Source organism: Balaenoptera borealis (genome assembly GCF_965194805.1).
Source record: "Balaenoptera borealis genome assembly, chromosome: 6".
NCBI classification, from domain to species: Eukaryota; Metazoa; Chordata; class Mammalia; order Artiodactyla; family Balaenopteridae; genus Balaenoptera; species Balaenoptera borealis.
The window spans coordinates 10918542-10936981 of record NC_138863.1 but is presented as its reverse complement, the minus strand read 5'-3'; the positions used below and the strand labels follow the sequence as shown (position 1 = coordinate 10936981).

The 18440-nt window shown below is 39.3% G+C and overlaps 1 protein-coding gene and 1 long non-coding RNA gene across 6 annotated transcripts in view; both read right to left on the bottom strand.

Moving 5' to 3' along the window:
- LOC309630721 overlaps positions 1–18440 on the bottom strand; it is a 312390-nt gene that overhangs the window by 49192 nt on the left and 244758 nt on the right. The gene's annotated exons all lie outside the window — the stretch shown is intronic.
- Positions 1–18440, bottom strand: part of SPHKAP (SPHK1 interactor, AKAP domain containing) — a 149743-nt gene that overhangs the window by 4773 nt on the left and 126530 nt on the right. For 3 of the 5 annotated variants that reach the window (XM_082396160.1, XM_082396163.1, XM_082396159.1), the window contains 4 exons: positions 11021–11206; positions 9099–9185; positions 6885–6937; positions 6613–6797 (listed from right to left, as the gene is read on the bottom strand). In XM_082396160.1, coding sequence (XP_082252286.1) covers positions 6613–6797; positions 6885–6937; positions 9099–9185; positions 11021–11206 — 511 coding nt within the window. The remainder of the gene's footprint in view (positions 1–6612; positions 6798–6884; positions 6938–9098; positions 9186–11020; positions 11207–18440) is intronic. The other 2 variants (XM_082396162.1, XM_082396161.1) reach the window with 1 other exon arrangement.

Genomic DNA, 18440 nt, shown 5'->3' with positions numbered 1-18440 from the left:
CTCAAAACACAAATACCCTCAGAAAGGGGAACATTACAGGTGGCTACTAGTAATTTACAGAGATGCGTTAAAAATAATTTTGTGAGCTGTTACTTGTTTCTTGGTGTGTATGAAAGATCCCAGGCATGTTTTCTATTGGACAAAGTGGTAAAAACATAAGGCCTCAGGGAAAGGGGGGAGAAAGGCTAGGATGTCTTTGCATGATTTGGTTAATCAACTTTTCCAGCTCTTACTGGAAGTCTAGAAATCAGGTGCTCCTAGTGGAGAAGACTTGAACATCAAGGTTCTGAGGTCTCACTGAGAGAGACTCATAATTCACTGACTTCAAGATTTCCCTCCAGGGTCATCAGTGGTCTTAGGCCAGACTCATCCCTTGAGGGTATTTGCTCTTCCTTAACATGTCTTATAAAGAAGCAGTCAATATAAAGTACACAGAAATATAAAATTAGCCTTAGCACTTTTCTTTTTTCTTTCTATACACACTGGTTCACTGGGCCACCATCTTATTCCCAACTTTTATCTCTCAGGTATTGCTCTGAGAAAGAGTCAAAATTCTAGAGCCGATGCCAACATTGGTTAAACCTTTCCCAGAAGGCTGTCTGCTTCAGACCTTTCTGGAAGCCCAAGAGTAGCCACTTTCCATCTATTTGGGGCTTGGTGAAGCAGGGTCTCCCACTGTGGTGATGACCATAAGATGTTGTTGACTGGCCAAATTTGTCAAAGTGCCCCATCACCTAGGCCACTCTGTCAGTAGTTTGTCGAATGGTCACACGCTAGAATCTGTCTCATGATTTCTAAATCCAGGCCAATATCCCAATAAAGCAACTTTTAAAAATGATCTGGCCCCACTAAATATAGCATGCTTTTAGGCTGTGATGACTTCATCTCAGACATCGAGACCTTGAACCATCTGTGGGGCTGATGAGCAGGGAAGGTCTTACACTTTCTTTTCTTCCTTCATCTAAAAAAAATTCTAGACAAAAATGAAGCTAAGATTGTGAAGAAACCAGAAAAGGACATTTCCACCTCATTACTACAGCCTTGAAAACTGCATTCTATTTAGCAGCTGGTTCTAGATCTTTCACTGTGTCTGTCCATGTTTTTGACTTGGGAATTTCATAATCAGCTTTAGTGTGTCAGAGATCTGAGTTTTACTTTCCAATGCACTGACATATAAAAATCAAAATTTTTCATTTCCTGCTATTTCACAATCAATAATTATTAGGTTCCCTTCCTATGCATCATAGTTGGCATTTCCTTGAACAAATGTTTCGCCTTAGGTAACTAGAAGAATTTCTATCCTGTGATGGTATATCATTGGTACACTCGTTTGAAGAAAAGTATCACATGGTAGATGCCGTGTATATTCTCAGGTGCATTTACTAAATTAGATTAATTGTTTACCAAATCATATGGTGGAATCTATGGGAGTTGTTGCAAGTCGTATGGGTTTTTGAAAACATTCAACTTAGATTTCTGAAAGCAGATACCTTCTTTTGCTCCAAGGTGAATTCCATTTCATTACGCACAAGTGAGCTAGTCTTTATATTGCTCCTGCAATTATGGCCTGTAGAGTCGTGATTCTCGGCCTTGGTTGTACCCTAGAACCCCCAGGGATCTCGAGAAAACTCCAAAGCCTGGGTTTCATCCCAAGAGGAGAGTCTGATTTAATTGGCTCATGCACTGGGGTCTAGAAAAGCTCCCCAGGTGATTCTAGCACACACTGAATTTGAGAACAATGACAAAATATTCAGTTCAAGGCAGACAATTTCTTACGTTCACAAATGAAGAGACAATGTCTGTTACGGACTGAATGTTTGTGTCCCCCCCTTCCCCACTCCCATTCATATATGGAAGCCCTAAGACACAAATATGATGGCATTAAGAGGTGGGGCCTTTGGGAAATAATTAGATTTAGATAAGGTCATGGGGATGGGGCTCCCATGGTGGGATTTATGCCGTTATAAGAAGAGGAAGAGATGCCAGAGCTCTCTCTCTGCTACATGAGGACACAGAGAGGAGGAAGCCCGTCACCAGGAAATGCATCTGCTGGCACCTTGATCTCAGACGTCCTAGCCTTCAGAACTGTGAGAATAAATGTCTGCTGTTCAAGCCACTCTCTATGGTGTTTTGTTAGAGCAGCCTGAGCTGACTAAGACAGTATCTAATTCTTCCTTCCTTTGTGATGTATTTTTTTCAAAACTGAGACTTAAAGTGTAGTATTTTGGGGAAAGTTAGGTTAACAGTAAATGCCATCAACATTTTCTCTCTCATTCTCTTCTCACTGCTTTGCATGTGGAAAAGAATAAGAAATTAAAGGCGAGGCGACTCCTCTTCTGACTCCCACTTTCTTAGGAAGGTAAGTTTACATCTGTTTCCTCTTTGCACATTCTGTTCTATGCACTGCCTTCAAGAAAAGGAAGTAAAAAAAAAAAAAAAAAGAAAAGGAAGTAATTCTCAAAATGAGCTTAAAGATGAGAAAGGCACCTGATGTATTGCGAAGTCAGTCATCAGCCCATTCTAGCTCACAGAAGCTCATTGAATTTAAACAGAAGTAAAAGAGCTAGAGAAAATAATGCTTTGGCTTCAAAAAAGCAGAACAATTAGCTAATTGATATCTATTTTTAAAAACAATTGCTCTCATGATTTCCCCCCCCCCCATCCCTGCTTTGAATTAAGTAGATTAAATTTGATTGATGTCAAGGTCATTGTGAATTAAATTCACAAACTGTTTTAGATTTTCAGGTGTTGGAATTCTCAGCAATCTTTCCTCTGGAATTTAGCATACTTTAAAGCCACCTCAAATTCTGCCACTCCTTCAAGATATTTCTTATGGAAGGGAGTCTCAAATTTTGGATTTCATTAGCATCACTGTACTTGAGCAAAGTTGTTAAAAATGCATATCTCTGGGCCCCACTCTTAGAAAGTGAGTTCCAAGAAGGGGTCTAGGAATATGAATTGTAAATAAGTGTCCCAGGTGATTCTGTGCATTTGGCTCATGGTCACAGGGTGAGAAGTACTGTTTCAGTGTGCTTGTCATTTTCCTCGTCCAGAATAAGCTCCCATCACTTTCACATTTGGTCTTTACAACCTGAGCCTCTTGGTTTATGTTCTCCCTACCTTGGGTCCTTCCTAGACTGGAATGTGAACTCCAAAACAGTAGGATATTTTGTCTCTTTTGTTCCCTGTGTCCCCAGAGCCTAGAACAGTGGCTGGCATGTTGTACATATTCGATAAACTTTTCATGAATGTTCCGAATGTACGACATTCAAGTGGACTTGGAATTTTAATGATTAGACAGAACACTAAAAGAGAAAGCTTGAAAAGGTGTCATTTATCGGAGAGGAGTGACAGTACATTGGGCACCCAGAATGTTTGGAATTTGCCTTTTGAATAGAAATAAGGCTGGAGGTAGTTAGAAGCTGACATTAGGTGCCCTTCAACTCCAAGGCCAAGTTCACAGGCAGTGGTGGGAAGGATGAGCTGCTTCGGCATTCATTCATGACATCCTCTGCCATTTTAGCTCATGCTTGAGACCACCATCAAGGGAGATGTGATGGCTAAATTAATTTATCCAAAAAATTCAGAATTTACACAAATAGGGACTCAGGGTATGTATCTGTGAATGGTGTTTCATACTCTAGTGACAGTGGGGGAATGTCATTGCTGAACTTAACAGAGACATTTCTTTAATCTTCTCCAAGCCGATGAGGAGCTAATGAGACACTGCTGCTCTCAAGTGACACAGACTCCTCGGTAGGAAGCCACAATCTCTCTTCCACACCACTTGAAAATGGCCACTTAACTTCCTGGCTTATTTAAAAACAATCAGAATGAGGTCTTCAAATGCGTTATCGATAAAAGAAAGGATGTCAAAATTTTGCATAAGGGTTTGCTTTATTTCATCAGTTAGGTCATAGAACTGGGCACAGGCAGTGCCCTTTTATGGAGAAGCCACTATGTGGAGAGAACCCTGACTGACTCAGAAAAAAACTGTTAGAAGATTCAGTCCATAAAATTACATTACTCGGAAATAACCTCCTTGAACTGATGCTAAATAGGAGTGAAACATCATTAATGTTTATCTTGATAACGCTAGTGGAACATTTATATTCTCAGAAAAATAGCTATGAGCAAGGCAGGCATCCTCTATGAGAACTGAAAATCAGTGGGGATAAATAAATATCGTGTCAAAGCATCATGTACATAATTAAGGTGTTAATGACATATTCCTTGTCCTTTCATCTAAGGGGAATTTATGAGACATATATTCACATAGAGTATTACATTGTTTCTTCAAAATGGTGGATTGTATAAAAATCTACTCCATTAAGAGACCATCTGAAAATGCACCAGGTAATGCTTTTATTCAGGGAGAGGCTCGAGATAAATTTGGAAACTAAACTGCCTTTCATTTTTCCAGGAAACTGAGAATGCACTCTGGCTGAGAATGTTCTTATTCTCCTCCCCATGGCAGGGGGTCTTGGGACTGTGTATGGCAGGAGGGAGGGGTCAAAAGTGAAGTGTTCTTTCACTGCATCCTTTGCACTAGGCAGGCTGGATGGTAAGGTGGAAGGAGAATTTATTAAATAGCAAACCACTCATCACCTTGCAAATAAAGGTATGCCACGCATAGGATCGTATCTAGATTCAGAGAGTGTAGAACTGTAGGCAGTTCTAGGCCTGAAGAGGAATATGAATTACTGGCTGGAGAGAGAGGCTAAGTGGAAGAGGGCATGGAAAATAAACTAGGTCTCCTTCTCGATTTTTTCGGTAGCCAATCCCATTGGCTGGGGATGCAGACATAGATACGCTGTTCTAATTACCATGTTCCTGAGCAAAAGGGTAGAGGACCTTTAATTTCAGGCTGTTGGATTCTGGCAGTGAGGGTTAAAATGCAGTTACACATTTTAAAAAGTCTAGATTGTAACTCAGAGGCAATCTAACTTGAGAGAGACACACTACTGACAGGTATCTGTGGAGAAAGTGGGGTTCTACCACTAGGCTCAAATATCACTATCTGAGGACTCTCTCATGGACTAGCCTCTGAGTACTGAGTTGCTCATCAGTAAAAAAGGGACAATAATATCCATTCTGCTCTTTTCACAGAGTTGTTGAGAAACAAGTATAACGAGTATGTGGAAGTGACTATAAGACATTAAAAAATGCACAGTGGCAGTGATAGGCAGTATGCTAAAGCAGCTTCCAAGATTTTCTGCCCTAATCCTCAGTACCATGAATAGGATGAGACAGTTATGCCCTTATTATGTTATCTTAAATGGCAAAAGGGATTCTTCAGTTAATTTTGAGTCAATCAAAAGGGAGGCTATCTGGTGAACCTAATCTAATCCAATGAACCCATTAAAAGCAGAGAGTTTTCTCTGGCTAGTGGCAGAAGAAGTAAGAGACTGACAGCATGAGAGCATGAAGGGACTGTGTGACAAGAAATTGGGCAGCTTCTAGAAGCTGAGAGTGGACCTCAGCCAATAGTCAGCAAGGAAATGGGGACTTTAGTCCTACAACCACAAGGAACTCAGTTAAGACAACAACCCTAACAAGCTCGGAAGCTCATTTCTCTCTAAATTTTCAGATAAGTGTCCAGCCAGGCTGACATGTTGATTTCTGCCTTGTAAGTCCCTCAGTAGAGAGCATGGAATTCACCCAAACTTCTGACAACAGAGCTGGGTATTGTTGTTTTAAGTTAGTAAATTTGTGACAGTTTGTTACACAGAAATAGAAAACCAATATAGCAACATTATTATTAATTTGAATTTTTAAAAAAACATAATTTTAAATTATGGAAAATTGAGCTTGAAGACATTGGTAGATGGATTCTTGCTTTAATCTTAATAACTGAGATTCTACAACAGTAAGTGGTTGGTCTTAGAGAAAGGGAGTTAGAGTGAGAGTTGCTATTAATTTAGATGTTGGCTAGGGATCTATTTCTTAGCTTTATATTTCTAGGTGGAGAATAATAATGAGAAAGCCCATCCAATGCAAATCTGTCCCGTAGGGAATTAAAATGCCTTCTCTTTGACGCCATGCCATAGTTTAATTATCAGGGTGGCCTCACATTGCTGACTATTGGCTGAGGTCCACTCTCAGCTTCCAGAAGCTGCCCAATTTCTTGTCATGCGGTCCCTTCATGCTCTCATGCTGTCAGTCTCTCTTACTTCTGCCACTAGCCAGAGAAAACTCTCTGCTTTTAATGGGTTCATTCGATTAGATTAGGTTCACCAGATAGCCTCCCTTTTGATTGACTTAAAATTAACTGAAGAATCCCTTTTGCCTTTCCTTCTCTATTTTTCATTTAAATGAATGCTATGAAGAGGTTGGTTCCAGAGTGAGGAAACACACACAAAAATAAGACTCTTAGAAAAATATCCCGTCTCCTCAATTTACTTTCTCATCGTCACCAATTAGCTAAGACAAACTGATGGTCAAAGAATTATCATGATTATATTTATGCAGGTGGAAGGTTTCAAAGTTCTAATCACAATTTTAAGGTGAAAAGTCAAGGAAAAAATTTAAATGGGTTAACTGGGCATTTACTGACTTTTAAGCAGGGATAAAACACAAAGCCTTATGATATGCAAACAGGGAACACGGTACCTTTTCGATTCTGTTTTCTTGAGATTTCTTAAAGTAGATAGTGGGGATCCCGAGTTCAGAGGCAGCTATCCACTGCAGAGTGGCTCGAAGCTCAGTGTCAGGACATTCTGGCTCCAGGTCAAAGTTGATCACCAGCAGGCTCCCCTGGCGGCTGGCCGTTCCCACTGGCATTCCAGAGGCACGTTCTGAATACAGACACAACTGACTTACTACACTTTCCATACAAAGATCACAGGAAAATTGTGTCTCAAAATTATGGGAACGTGGCTTACCCTCTATGTTTTCTGATTGTCCTTTAAGAATCTCGTTTTCTTCTACTAATTCACTTTGGGAGAAAACAACGATATATGGTTGGTAATGTTTAGGAAGAGCAAGCTGTAAATGCTAGATGAGGTGATGGGTCTTATTGATCTAAAAGCTTCTGAAGTTTCATATATTTATTGTTTTTGTGGAATAAACTAAACAAATACTAGGGAAATACCAACGTGGCTATTACGTAGGACTACTGGGTCTGCAATGAATAACACCACCCCTAAAATAAAGGCTAGATAAACTGCATGGTTTTATTTGGGATAATTGGTGTGGGAGACTCTGAGAGATGCAACCTTTTCTTCTTCTCAACCTCCCTTCCTTAAACCTTCACAGGTTTGAACAGTCAAGGAAGGATTTTGTAGGTAACTAGATCAGATTTGAGGACTTATCCTTCTTCTGTATTTGCTTGTCATTTACAGGACCATATATTTCCATCTTGAGACAATGATATTCTTCTATACTATGATAGCAACATAAACTTGCATTTTCATTTAGGAAAATATTTTTCTATCTATACTTGGTTCTTTGACCTGAAATAAGGGAAAAGACAATCACAAACTTTAGAACTTAAGAAGGTGAAAAAATATCTCAATTAGTTGAAAATTTTCTTTTTCTTTCTTTTTACTGGGAAGATGTAGTAGGCTGGGGGTGGTTTAGAACTAGATACTCATAAGGGAAGTGAGGATTTCATTAAATATAGTCATGTTCAACATCTGAAGCGCTTTCACATAGTGAGTACTTATTAGGGAGACTTGTAAATAGTGGGAGGACTCAGTTAATGCTTTTAAAATAAGAGTATATGACCCAACAGCTGAAAGGAAGTGACCATCTTGGGAAGCCCATGGTTGTTCTGTATTTTTGTCTTGTCTAGAAATTAAATTGTAGGTGCTCTTAAAAATGTGTCTCTATGTGAGAGTATTCTCCCTTATATTCTCTGTTACTGTTAAGATCTGGTTAATTCCATTGTATTCCTGATGTCAAGAGAAAGTGTAATTGCTCTTTCATGAACACCTACTTATTTGTAGAAGAATGGCCAATTTCCCAAGGGTCTAGATTTTCTGCTAGATCGCTATCCAAGAGACATAAGTGAAATGACATATGGTACATACAATTTCTACTACTATGGAGTTGCAGGATGCTGATATGGGTAGAGGTGGTCTTGGTTTTCTCTATCTGTAGTCTGTGGGGTCCTAGGCTCATACTGGGGAGAAAGATGGACAAAATACCTAAACAAATGTTTCCTGTAGGAGAAAAATAAATTTACCCCAAAGTGTTTTTGTTTGTTTTGCCTCCTTTAAAAAACAAAACAAACCCAAGATAATGTTTATGTTCATCTCTACCTGTGAATGATGGCTGTGTGGAACAATAAAGAATGCACTGCAACCTTTAATCACTGAGAAATATTCCCGCAGGCAGGAAACCTGATTAAATAGTGAAATAAAAATGATTTAGCTATAGATAATAATTGAAAAAATAGATCAGGGAGCAACTTTAGTCCTATACTTCATTTTCATTTTTCTGAAATTTCAGAAATCTCCAAATAATAAGTCATAATGGTCAAAAAGAGGTTTCAATTCATTTAATTTTCCAGGACAATCACAAACTCTAGATATAGTCCTGACCTCATGTTGCCCTCGCTTTGTGCACCATATTTTATGACACACATATTGTACTTTTTTCCCTTGGTCTTTCAGGTCCTCATATTGTGGGGAGCAGATATAAAAATGGCACATTCTACCATGGTGCCATTTGGTATTAGACTCATTAGTGGCAATAATCCCAGGTGTCTACAAGTAAAGGAAAAGCCATTCACACTATATTCTATTGAACAATAGTCTTTGCTGGTTGGCATAGTACAATTTAAATGGATTTTTGTTTCTCTGTGTCCAACTAGGTAAAATGACATATATGTCTGATTATATGGATAAGCTTTATCCAAAACGATTATATTATAAGGGGCAGATTTGAAATCCAGAAAGCAGGTGGTGGGAAGGGTGAGGCTACGGCAGGCCTGAGTTCTTACTCCAGTGACATGAAACCATGCATGTCTGGGAACCTCAGCAGGACAGACATGATGAAACCAGTGGTCGGGAACAACCTGAATGATCAAAATGGATTGCCAGATGGAATCGGAGTAGTGGTCTCACAATCACTGCATCTCAGTGGCTACTTACTTAATCATGGGAGAAGATGGCATGCTTTCCTGATAAATGTCCAGGTCCATAATGCCAAGACTGCTAGTGGCACTACTGTTGCCATTGCTGACAAAGCAAAAGTTTACATATTAATGCCAGTCTCCACCACCTGGCCACACTGCTGACACTGATGTTCTACCGTTCTAAGAGGTTCTTCCTTTGGTCCCCAGAAGAATACTGCTTAGTGTCTAGGACTCCTAAATTGATGTTTATTTCGGACCAAATCAGGGGAAAACACAACAAAAGACATTTTTGGCTCAAGCCAATCGTCATCATCATCGTCATCAATGTTTCATAATTTCTGCAGCGGTCATACCTGGTGGATCACACCTAGTGGGTGACAATCGGCATGACTCCTTTCTTCCCCATCCTAGTGACAGTAAGGATGTTTATCCATCAGCAAGAGACTCCTTGGCTATACCTCCAGAGACTAAGATACTTCTGAGAGTGCTGGCTGAGGGGGAAGATATTGGAATGCTTATCTGCCTGCTTCTTGGCTTTTGACAGAAACCAGCGATGCATGTTCTCTTTTCCCTTTGCCATTCAGGGGATTTTTGTCAGGGATATTCCATAGGATATGCACTTGTCTCATTTTTTTTCCTGAGGGACTACAGAATTTACAAGTACAAAGTTGGGCAATGCCAACGTTTTATAACTCCTTTATCTTAAAATCTTTGAGAAGGAACAACACCTGATACTTTGTGTGTTGTAGAGAAGGAGGGAATCACATATTGCAACATTTTTGTAGGATGCACAATCAACATATGGTCTAGTTACTAGCCTGGAATTTGTTTACTGAAACACAGAAGAGTTGAGCCCATTTTTAGGTTCTGTCTGTACTTGCAAAATGGAATGCATCCAATTTCACCAAACTCACTATATTTCCTTATACCTTCTCTATTTTCCAGTGACGTCTCTTCCAAGTAAGGTTTTCAAAGGGTGAGTGCTGGGGTATCGTGTAATGGGACAGTCTTCCTTCAGGAGTTCCATGAATAAGCAACTAAATCCCCTCATTTCAAATTCCTGTCTTGGTTTTCGTGTGGGGTACTGAATGTATTCACTGATTGAAATCTGATGACTCAAACATTGCTCTGGAGGTAATTAACTGTATAAACTTATGCTAAGTCCAGAGATTCAAATTCTCTTTGCTTTTTATCTCTATAGGACAACATTTCCCACCAGTTTTTGAAATTTTAGATAAATCATTTAACATGGTGAAATTTTCCTAAGTCTAAACAGACTGAACCGTCAGAAGTAAAATTTTCAAGGAGCCATACAGCCAGATGCATCGGAAGCCCATTTTCCAATTGGCCTTTCTGAAAAGTCTGTGGACTTGTTGGCCCATATCCAATAAGATTTTGGGTAGAAACGTGAAGATTCTTTTCATTCTCACTTCACAAAGGACTAGTTTTTAGTTTATGTCTCCTGATTGGCTCAGGTCCTCCCAAATCTGACCTCTCTTTAGCACCTCTCTAGCTTTTCTAGAGCAACAATACGGAGGGCAGGCAGAGAAAGGGGAGGAACAGTCTGGCCAAACAACACAGCACAGTGTGGAAACGCCTCATGTAAACCCAGCCTGTCTTGCATCTGAAATACAAATGAACCAGAAAGAGAGTATCAAACACACCAGGTGTAATAGCTGCTCTTATTTAAAAGCTCACAGTTGTCATCATCGAATGCACTAGCTGGAGCTTGCAGAGAAGGGAACACACATGACTCTCAAGCTTGGCCAAGCTAATTGAAGCCATAACTGGATATTAAGATAGCTCTCAGCACAAATTATGACGGGCAATCTTTCCTTTTTGCGCTATTAGGGACCCTTGGCAGAGAATGACTAAAATGCAGTTCTGGAATCTGTGTTGAGACCTGTTTCCCTGGTAAGTCATTTAAAGAGCAGGTACCTCATGGATCGCTCGCTGAGCTGCAGGAAGCTGCTGGTGTCATCTGGGTTGTCTTCCTCATTGGCGAGCTGGGACCAGCTGTCTGTGCTCTCTCCACTGCTGCCGGGAGGGTTGGAGAACTCATCGGGGGCTCTGCCTTCTGTTGAGACTTCAGCCTCTGGTACATCTCGGGCATCAAGGCTGTCACTGTAGACCGTAAGATATTACTAATAGTGCAGGCACAAGACTGACCTTTTCAGGAGAAAAGGTCAAAGTCAGAAGGGCAAAGATGGATAGCTGTTCAGTGGCTGATGAAATTGTTTGCATAATTTAAAAAATCAACTTGGAATTAATGAATACTTTCAATGAAAGCATTCTAGGGTTTTTAAACATATAAAAGAAATCGGTAATCTATAAAACGGTTGAATGGGTAACATGCGTTGATCAGTACACTGCATGCCCTGTTGAGCATGGATCTCCGCCATAGTGAGCAGAATGTCCTAGGACATAGATGGAATCTTCCTTTTAGGCTAATCCTCTGCTGATGCCCTAGGTCCCATTTTGCCTTTTCAGGATTACTCTCTACCAGCTTTCTTATTTCTTCATTTGATCTCTTTCTACTGACTCCCTCCGTTCATTTAAAAAACATGTTGAAGCAACCCGGCCAGCATACATAAGAATTATTGAAGGGCAGTGGTGTTTAAAATAAAGATACCCAGAGCATCCTTCCCCTGAGATTACGATTCAGAGGTTCTGCAGGAAGGCCCAGAAACTTGCATTTTAAACAACCACCTGGGTGATTCTAATGCAAGTTGTATGTGGACCATGCGGGGAGAACAACACCCAGCCCACTTCTAGTGGTTTACCAAACCATTTTGCCTATAAATGCCTCTATACATATTTTGCACTTGCAGCCACCTTTTTTTTTTTTTTTACCTCATCCTCTCCCTCTGAAACCTCTGATTTATATCAGCATCACTTTTCTGGATGAGCACCTTTTTATATCAAGCATTTAACCCTTGATCTGACAAGCTTTTTTCTTTGAAATCTTTCCTCGTTGGCTTCCCATGAATTTCTGCCTTTCTGGACACTCCATGCCTGGAACCTTGTTCTCTCCTTGTCCTTTAAACATAGTATAGCCAGCTCTGATTGATTCACTACCCTCCTAACAGTTCAGCCGTGACTATTCTTCCTCTTTCAAAACCGTCTTCACACATATGCCAGGTTAATGTTAATTAACGTTCTCAAGGCATATCTTTGGCCTTTCTTGTCAAAAACCTTCAAGAACTTCCTAAAGCTAAACTCTTTCCTTCATGGTCTTCCCTTGCCTCTCCAGTTTTATCTGTCTGACTCTAGTTCATTACTGGGCAAAACCAGACTCTCTGCTGCTCCTCAGATGTGCTGTAAATTTCCTGCCTCTTGATCTTTGCCCCATTGCTTCCTCTGACCAAATGCTGGAGACCAGGGTGCTTTGAGCACTGTTCCTGCAGTCCAGTGCTGTAGCTTCCACTTCTACCACGTGTCGTCTGTTCAACTTGGACAAGTTAATAAAACTTTCCAAGAAAAATAAGAACACTAACCTCATAATGGTTTTTGGAAGAAATAAGCTAGAAAATAAAATCATTAATGCATTTATCTTAGTGCTTGCTATGTAAGTATATATTATTCTTTATTAGTAAATTATATAATTCATTAAGAATCATTAGTCTAATAACATTCTTTCCTGATCCTTGTTTCTTACCATTCCTTAGCCAAGATGCTCTCACCTCCCCGAAGTCATCCTTAATCTCCCTCCCTAAGGCCATCTCCCTCTTGAATGATCAAAGCAATTTGACTGTTTTTCTTTCTTTTCAGTAGCACTTGATGCTTCTTAGTTTGCAGTCTAGTGTATATACCATATATTATTAAGAGCTTTTATACTTTTTTATGTATTTGGGGTAGAGCTGTGAACACATTAAATATTTTTTAGATGAATATGTTATTGTTAAAATTGCCTAGCTTCAAAAGTAGAACCATATTCAAATTTAGATAGCCCTACCTGTTAAGTCTTATGTGGAAAGATCTGAGAAAGATCTTTCTTGCAAGCTAACGGCATTCTGAATAACTACCGTATTGAGGTGTGGCAGTTTCTATCACACTCTACTGCTAACACTTGGTGAAAGCAGGTTTTTAATAAGCTTGACTTTCCATTTGTTTGCCTGGCACAGTGACACACACACACACACACAAACACACACGAGTGCTCTGGATTAGAGATCAGACCATTTCTTTTCTCACAGAGCAGTTTGCATTCATTCTCTGTGCCCCAATTCCCTACTGCACACTGCACCTGTAGTGAGGTTTGCACCACAGGAGAGGAACCTCAAAATTATCATGCCTGGACACATCTGCCTCTCTTTTTCTCCAGGGAGAGAAGGGAGAGAGAGGGAGAGACGATGGAGGAGAGAGCACTTTGCTCTAGATTATAAACACATTCAAATCTTTTCTGCGGAGAGGAGGAGGTGTCACTACCCTGGAACTTAATTAAATAGCTCCAGGGAAATGAATCACTGTATCTCTTTAGAAGTCTCTATCTTCAGGGTTAGTATTTGATCAACCTTCAGTCCAGGTGCCAGTGCTCTTTGCTCAGGAAGCCAAATGTACAGAAATGTGAACAGATTCATGGAAACTTTTCCCCATAGGCTCATCAAAAACAAATAGCATAAAAAAAAAACCAAAACAAAAAAACTAATAGCATAAAAAGAAGGACATTAATGTTTGCAAACAAAAAGCAAGAGTGTATTTCTCAGTTGACGATGAAAAATATGGTAAGTCGGTGAGTGGAGACTGGAATGCTTTCCTTGGCCCTTGTGCACGGGCTGTAGAGAGTAATGGCAGCTGCCGGTCCGCACTGAGAGCTGTCCTCAGGTTGGGAATTGCCTTGTCAGGGTTATACCCTCTCCCAGTGAGCACCCCAATGACCAGCTGACACAGAGATACAAAAGCCCACCCTTGCCTCAATTTGCACTAAACATGACAGACCATCCCAGCTTCAGGGTTTCCTATAGGATGCGCTGTGCCCTCAGGTGCAAACATATTTGGGGGGGACCATCTCCCTCTGTCCACTCTTGTCTTTCCTTCCTCCTTACCCATGTATGTACACTTTTCTCTGGCGAGCACTCCTTCACAAATTATATATATTTGCCTGAACTCTCCTTCTCGAGGTCTGTTCCCAGGAAATACAACTTAAGACACTTGATCACTTTTATGCAAAACACTTGGTTGGTTACAGAAAGATCTACATAATTTTCCTCAATCTTAGAATTAGTACTCTTATCCTTTCTCCAAAATGGTTGTACTTTTTACAATATTTGTTAAAATGAGTTCTAGTATAGAGTGTAGAGTTTCAAATGCATAATTTTTGGGGTGTGATTAAATATCCCCCTGATATGTGAATGAATTACATAGGTAATATCACACCAAATCTTGTCCCTAAGATTCCTTCTCAAAGCATCTGTACAGGTGCGGTTTTGACGTGTGGCTGTTTGTAGTGTGATCTGTTGCTAACATTTGGTGAAAAGAGATCTTTAATAAGCTTGATTTTTCTTTCAAAAATGTTGAGATTTTTCTAAATTGAGCAGGTAGAAAGGGGAAGAATGGATGTAGCCAAAGGAACATTCACTGAATTTAACTAAATTCAAATGAAAGATAAGTTAGTTCACTGATGACAAATAGAAACAATATACATATTCCCCAAAGTGGAAATGAGGCAAGTACTCAGCACAAAGGGGAGGGCTCCTAAACCATTTGTTTACTTGGTTAAAAAATAATTTCCTGGACTAATTCCTTACTGAATTAGGACCTTATGTTATTAAAAAAATTCATTATAGGGTATTTCTTACTAAATCAGAAGTTAAATCTCAGTGATTGACGTTAAACATCCAGCTTAAAAATGAATCTGTCAGTATATTTTATTTTATCTCAATTTCCCACTCTATTTACAGTAAATCTCATATCCCATGTCACATAACTAGGGATTCAGAATGAATAGTGATTATATCTAAAACACTAGTTTCCATTTTCTTTTGAGAGAAATTTATAGGTTTGTTCATCTTTCCCACACTGAACCAGGAGGAAACAGAAAATATAAACAGACCAATCACAAGCACTGAATTTGAGACTGTGATTAAAAATCTTCTAACAAACAAAAGCCCAGGACCAGATGGCTTCACAGGCGAATTCTATCAAACATTTAGAGAAGAGCTAACACCTATCCTTCTCAAATTCTTCCAAAATATAGCAGAGGGAGGAACACTCCCAAACTCATTCTACGAGGCCACCATCACCCTGAATCCAAAACCAGACAAAGATGTCACAAAGAAAGAAAACTACAGGCCAATATCTCTGATGAACATAGATACAAAAATCCTCAACAAAATCCTAGCAAAGAGAATCCAACAGCACATTAAAAGGATCATACACCATGATCAAGTGGGGTTTATTCCAGGAATGCAAGGATTCTTCAATATACGAATATCAATCAATGTGATAAACCATATTAACAAACTGAAGGATAAAAACCATATGATCATCTCAATAGATGCAGAAAAGCTTTCGACAAAATTCAACACCCATTTATGATAAAAACCCTCCAGAAAGCAGGCATAGAGGGAACTTACCTCAACATAATAAAGGCCATATATGAAAAACCCACAGCCAACATCATTTTCAATGGTGAAAAACTGAAACCATTTCCACTAAGATCAGGAACAAGACAAAGTTGTCCACTCTCACCACTATTATTCAACATAGTTTTGGAAGTTTTAGCCACAGCAATCAGAGAAGAAAAAGAAATAAAAGGAATCCAAATCGGAAAAGAAGAAGTAAAGCTGTCCCTATTTGCAGATGACATGATACTATACATAGAGAATCCTAAAGATGCTACCAGAAAACTACCAGAGCTAATCAATGAACTTGGTAAAGCAGCAGGATACAAAATTAATGCACAGAAATGCACAGAAAAATCTGTGCATTTTCTGTGCAGAAATGCACAGAAAAATCTGAAAGAGAAATTAAGGAAACACTCCCATTTACCATTGTAACAGAAAGAATAAAATACCTAGGAATAAACCTACCTAAGGAGACAGAAGACCTGTATGCAGAAAACTATAAGACACTGATGAAAGAAATTAAAGCTGATACAAACAGATGGAGAGATATACCATGTTGTTGGATTGGAAGAATTAATATTGTGAAAATGACTATAATACCCAAAGCAATCAACAGATACAATGCAATCCCTATCAAACTACCAATGGCATTTTTCACAGAACTAGAACAAAAAATTTCACAATTTGTATGGAAACACAAAAGACCCCGAATAGCCAAAGCAATCTTGAGAAAGAAAAATGGAGCTGCAGGAATCAGGCTCCCTGACTTCAGACTATACTACAAAGCTGCAGTAATCAAGACAGTATGGTACTGGCACAAAAACAGAAATATAGATCAATGGAACAGGATAGAAAGCCCAGAGATAAACCCACGCACATATGGTCACCTTACTTTTGATAAAGGAGGCAAGAATATACAATGGAGAAAAGACAACCTTTTCAATAAGTGGTGCTGGGAAAATTGGACCGCTACATGTAAAAGAATGAAATTAGAACACTCCCTAACACTATACACAAAAATAAACTCAAAATGGATTAAAGACCTAAATGTAAGGCCAGACACTATCAAACTCTTAGAGGAAAACATAGGCAGAACACTCCATGACATAAATCACAGCAAGATCCTTTTGACCCACCTCCTAGAACAATGGATTTTATTGTCTTTCTTTAAAGACTATTGGACTCGTTCTAGGTTAAATTAGCTTCAGTTCAGCCTGATTTTTCAATGCTTCTCTTCAAGTTTTGTTAGGGCAAGTTTAGATCAGTTTTTATTTTTCAGGGATAGTTTAGCCCTAATTCTATGGTATGATTTCTTTCAGGGTCTCTGCTAAATCCTGCATATGTTTAACATGGTTTCTCCACTGTGGCTGGTTGGAACTAAACTTTTCCTAGTCCTGTGTGAGCGTGTGGCATTGTTTAGCTTACAGCTTTCTAGCTTCATGGGGTTTCACCTAACATGCATGGCTTAGGGTTCAGTAACAGACTCGAGGGGATCCCTCTACAGACTTCTGGAGTTCTTTCTCTGAGAGTGCCCTCCAATCTCTGAAGTTTCAACTGAGTGACCATTGAGTTCTGCTCAAATTTGTCCTCTTTGTACTTCTGTCTGAAAAGGGAATCCAGGCAGAAAGTTGGACTATTATAAAGCTCACCATGTTTGTTTTCCTTATCTCAGAATGCTGCTTGTTGTGAAATGTCTGACAACAGTTGTTTCATATATTTTGTCCACTTTTCTAGTTATTTACAGAGGGAGAACAAGTTCAGCTTCAGTTACTCCATCATGGGTGGAAACAGTAGTCCTTTCACATTTATCTTTTATAGTTTTCTCTGCAGGTATGCCATTCAAGTTTTGATTCCAATAATCTAATTTTAAATAATTATGTTTATATCTAGCAATGTTTAATTTCAATGATTATACGTATCTCTTGTAGTAATTAACTGACTTTTAACTCTACCTCATTCTATTTCGATTGCAGTTTTTCCCACTCCTGTTTTGTATACCTTAATTTTTCAAATATTTAAAATATGTTATATTCTGTATCTGAGCATCCCCACATCTGCAATCTTTGCTAGCGATAACTTTACTTTGATATTTGTGAGTCTTGCTTATAGTGCCTTGATTCCTGTGTATCTTGAAATTTGAAGTTCTGAGCCCATATTTGATAGGCATTATCTATCGAAATCCTTTGAGACTTGGGATTAAATATCAAGAGATTTATTTTTGCCTCTGCTAAGGTCTCACAGTGTTGTTAACCTAAGATTGCTTTAAGGTAATTTACCAGTTTGTGGTTTCCTACATCACACAGATGGTGCAAATTAGAACCCCAAACATGCATTAAGGCAAGCTGTGTTTATAAATTCTCAGGGGAATTTCTCTTCTACGCTGAGCTCTACTCACAAAGATATGTTTTCTTATCATGTCCTTTTTCTGGTGGGTGGACTAGTTTCTAGCTAGAACACCATAATGCTAGAGACACAAGTCCTTCAATTCAATTCTTCATTTCGCCGGCACCCTTTCTCTCTTCCTTTAGGTCTCGTCTCAAATGCCAACATCCTGTCTTAAGTGGCCACTTCCCCCAAAAGGTAACTCTCTACCACATTACTCTCTTTATTCTCCTCTCATCACACTCTACATCACACACGTTTTCCAAAGGGTTTTTCCATGCATCTTGTCTGTCTCTCGCACTGGTGTGTAGGAGCCATGGAAACAGACACAAAATCTTTATTTTCTTCTGTGCTTGCAGCCCCAAGGGCAGTGTGTATCACAGGTGAGCATGCAAATATTTGTTGGATGA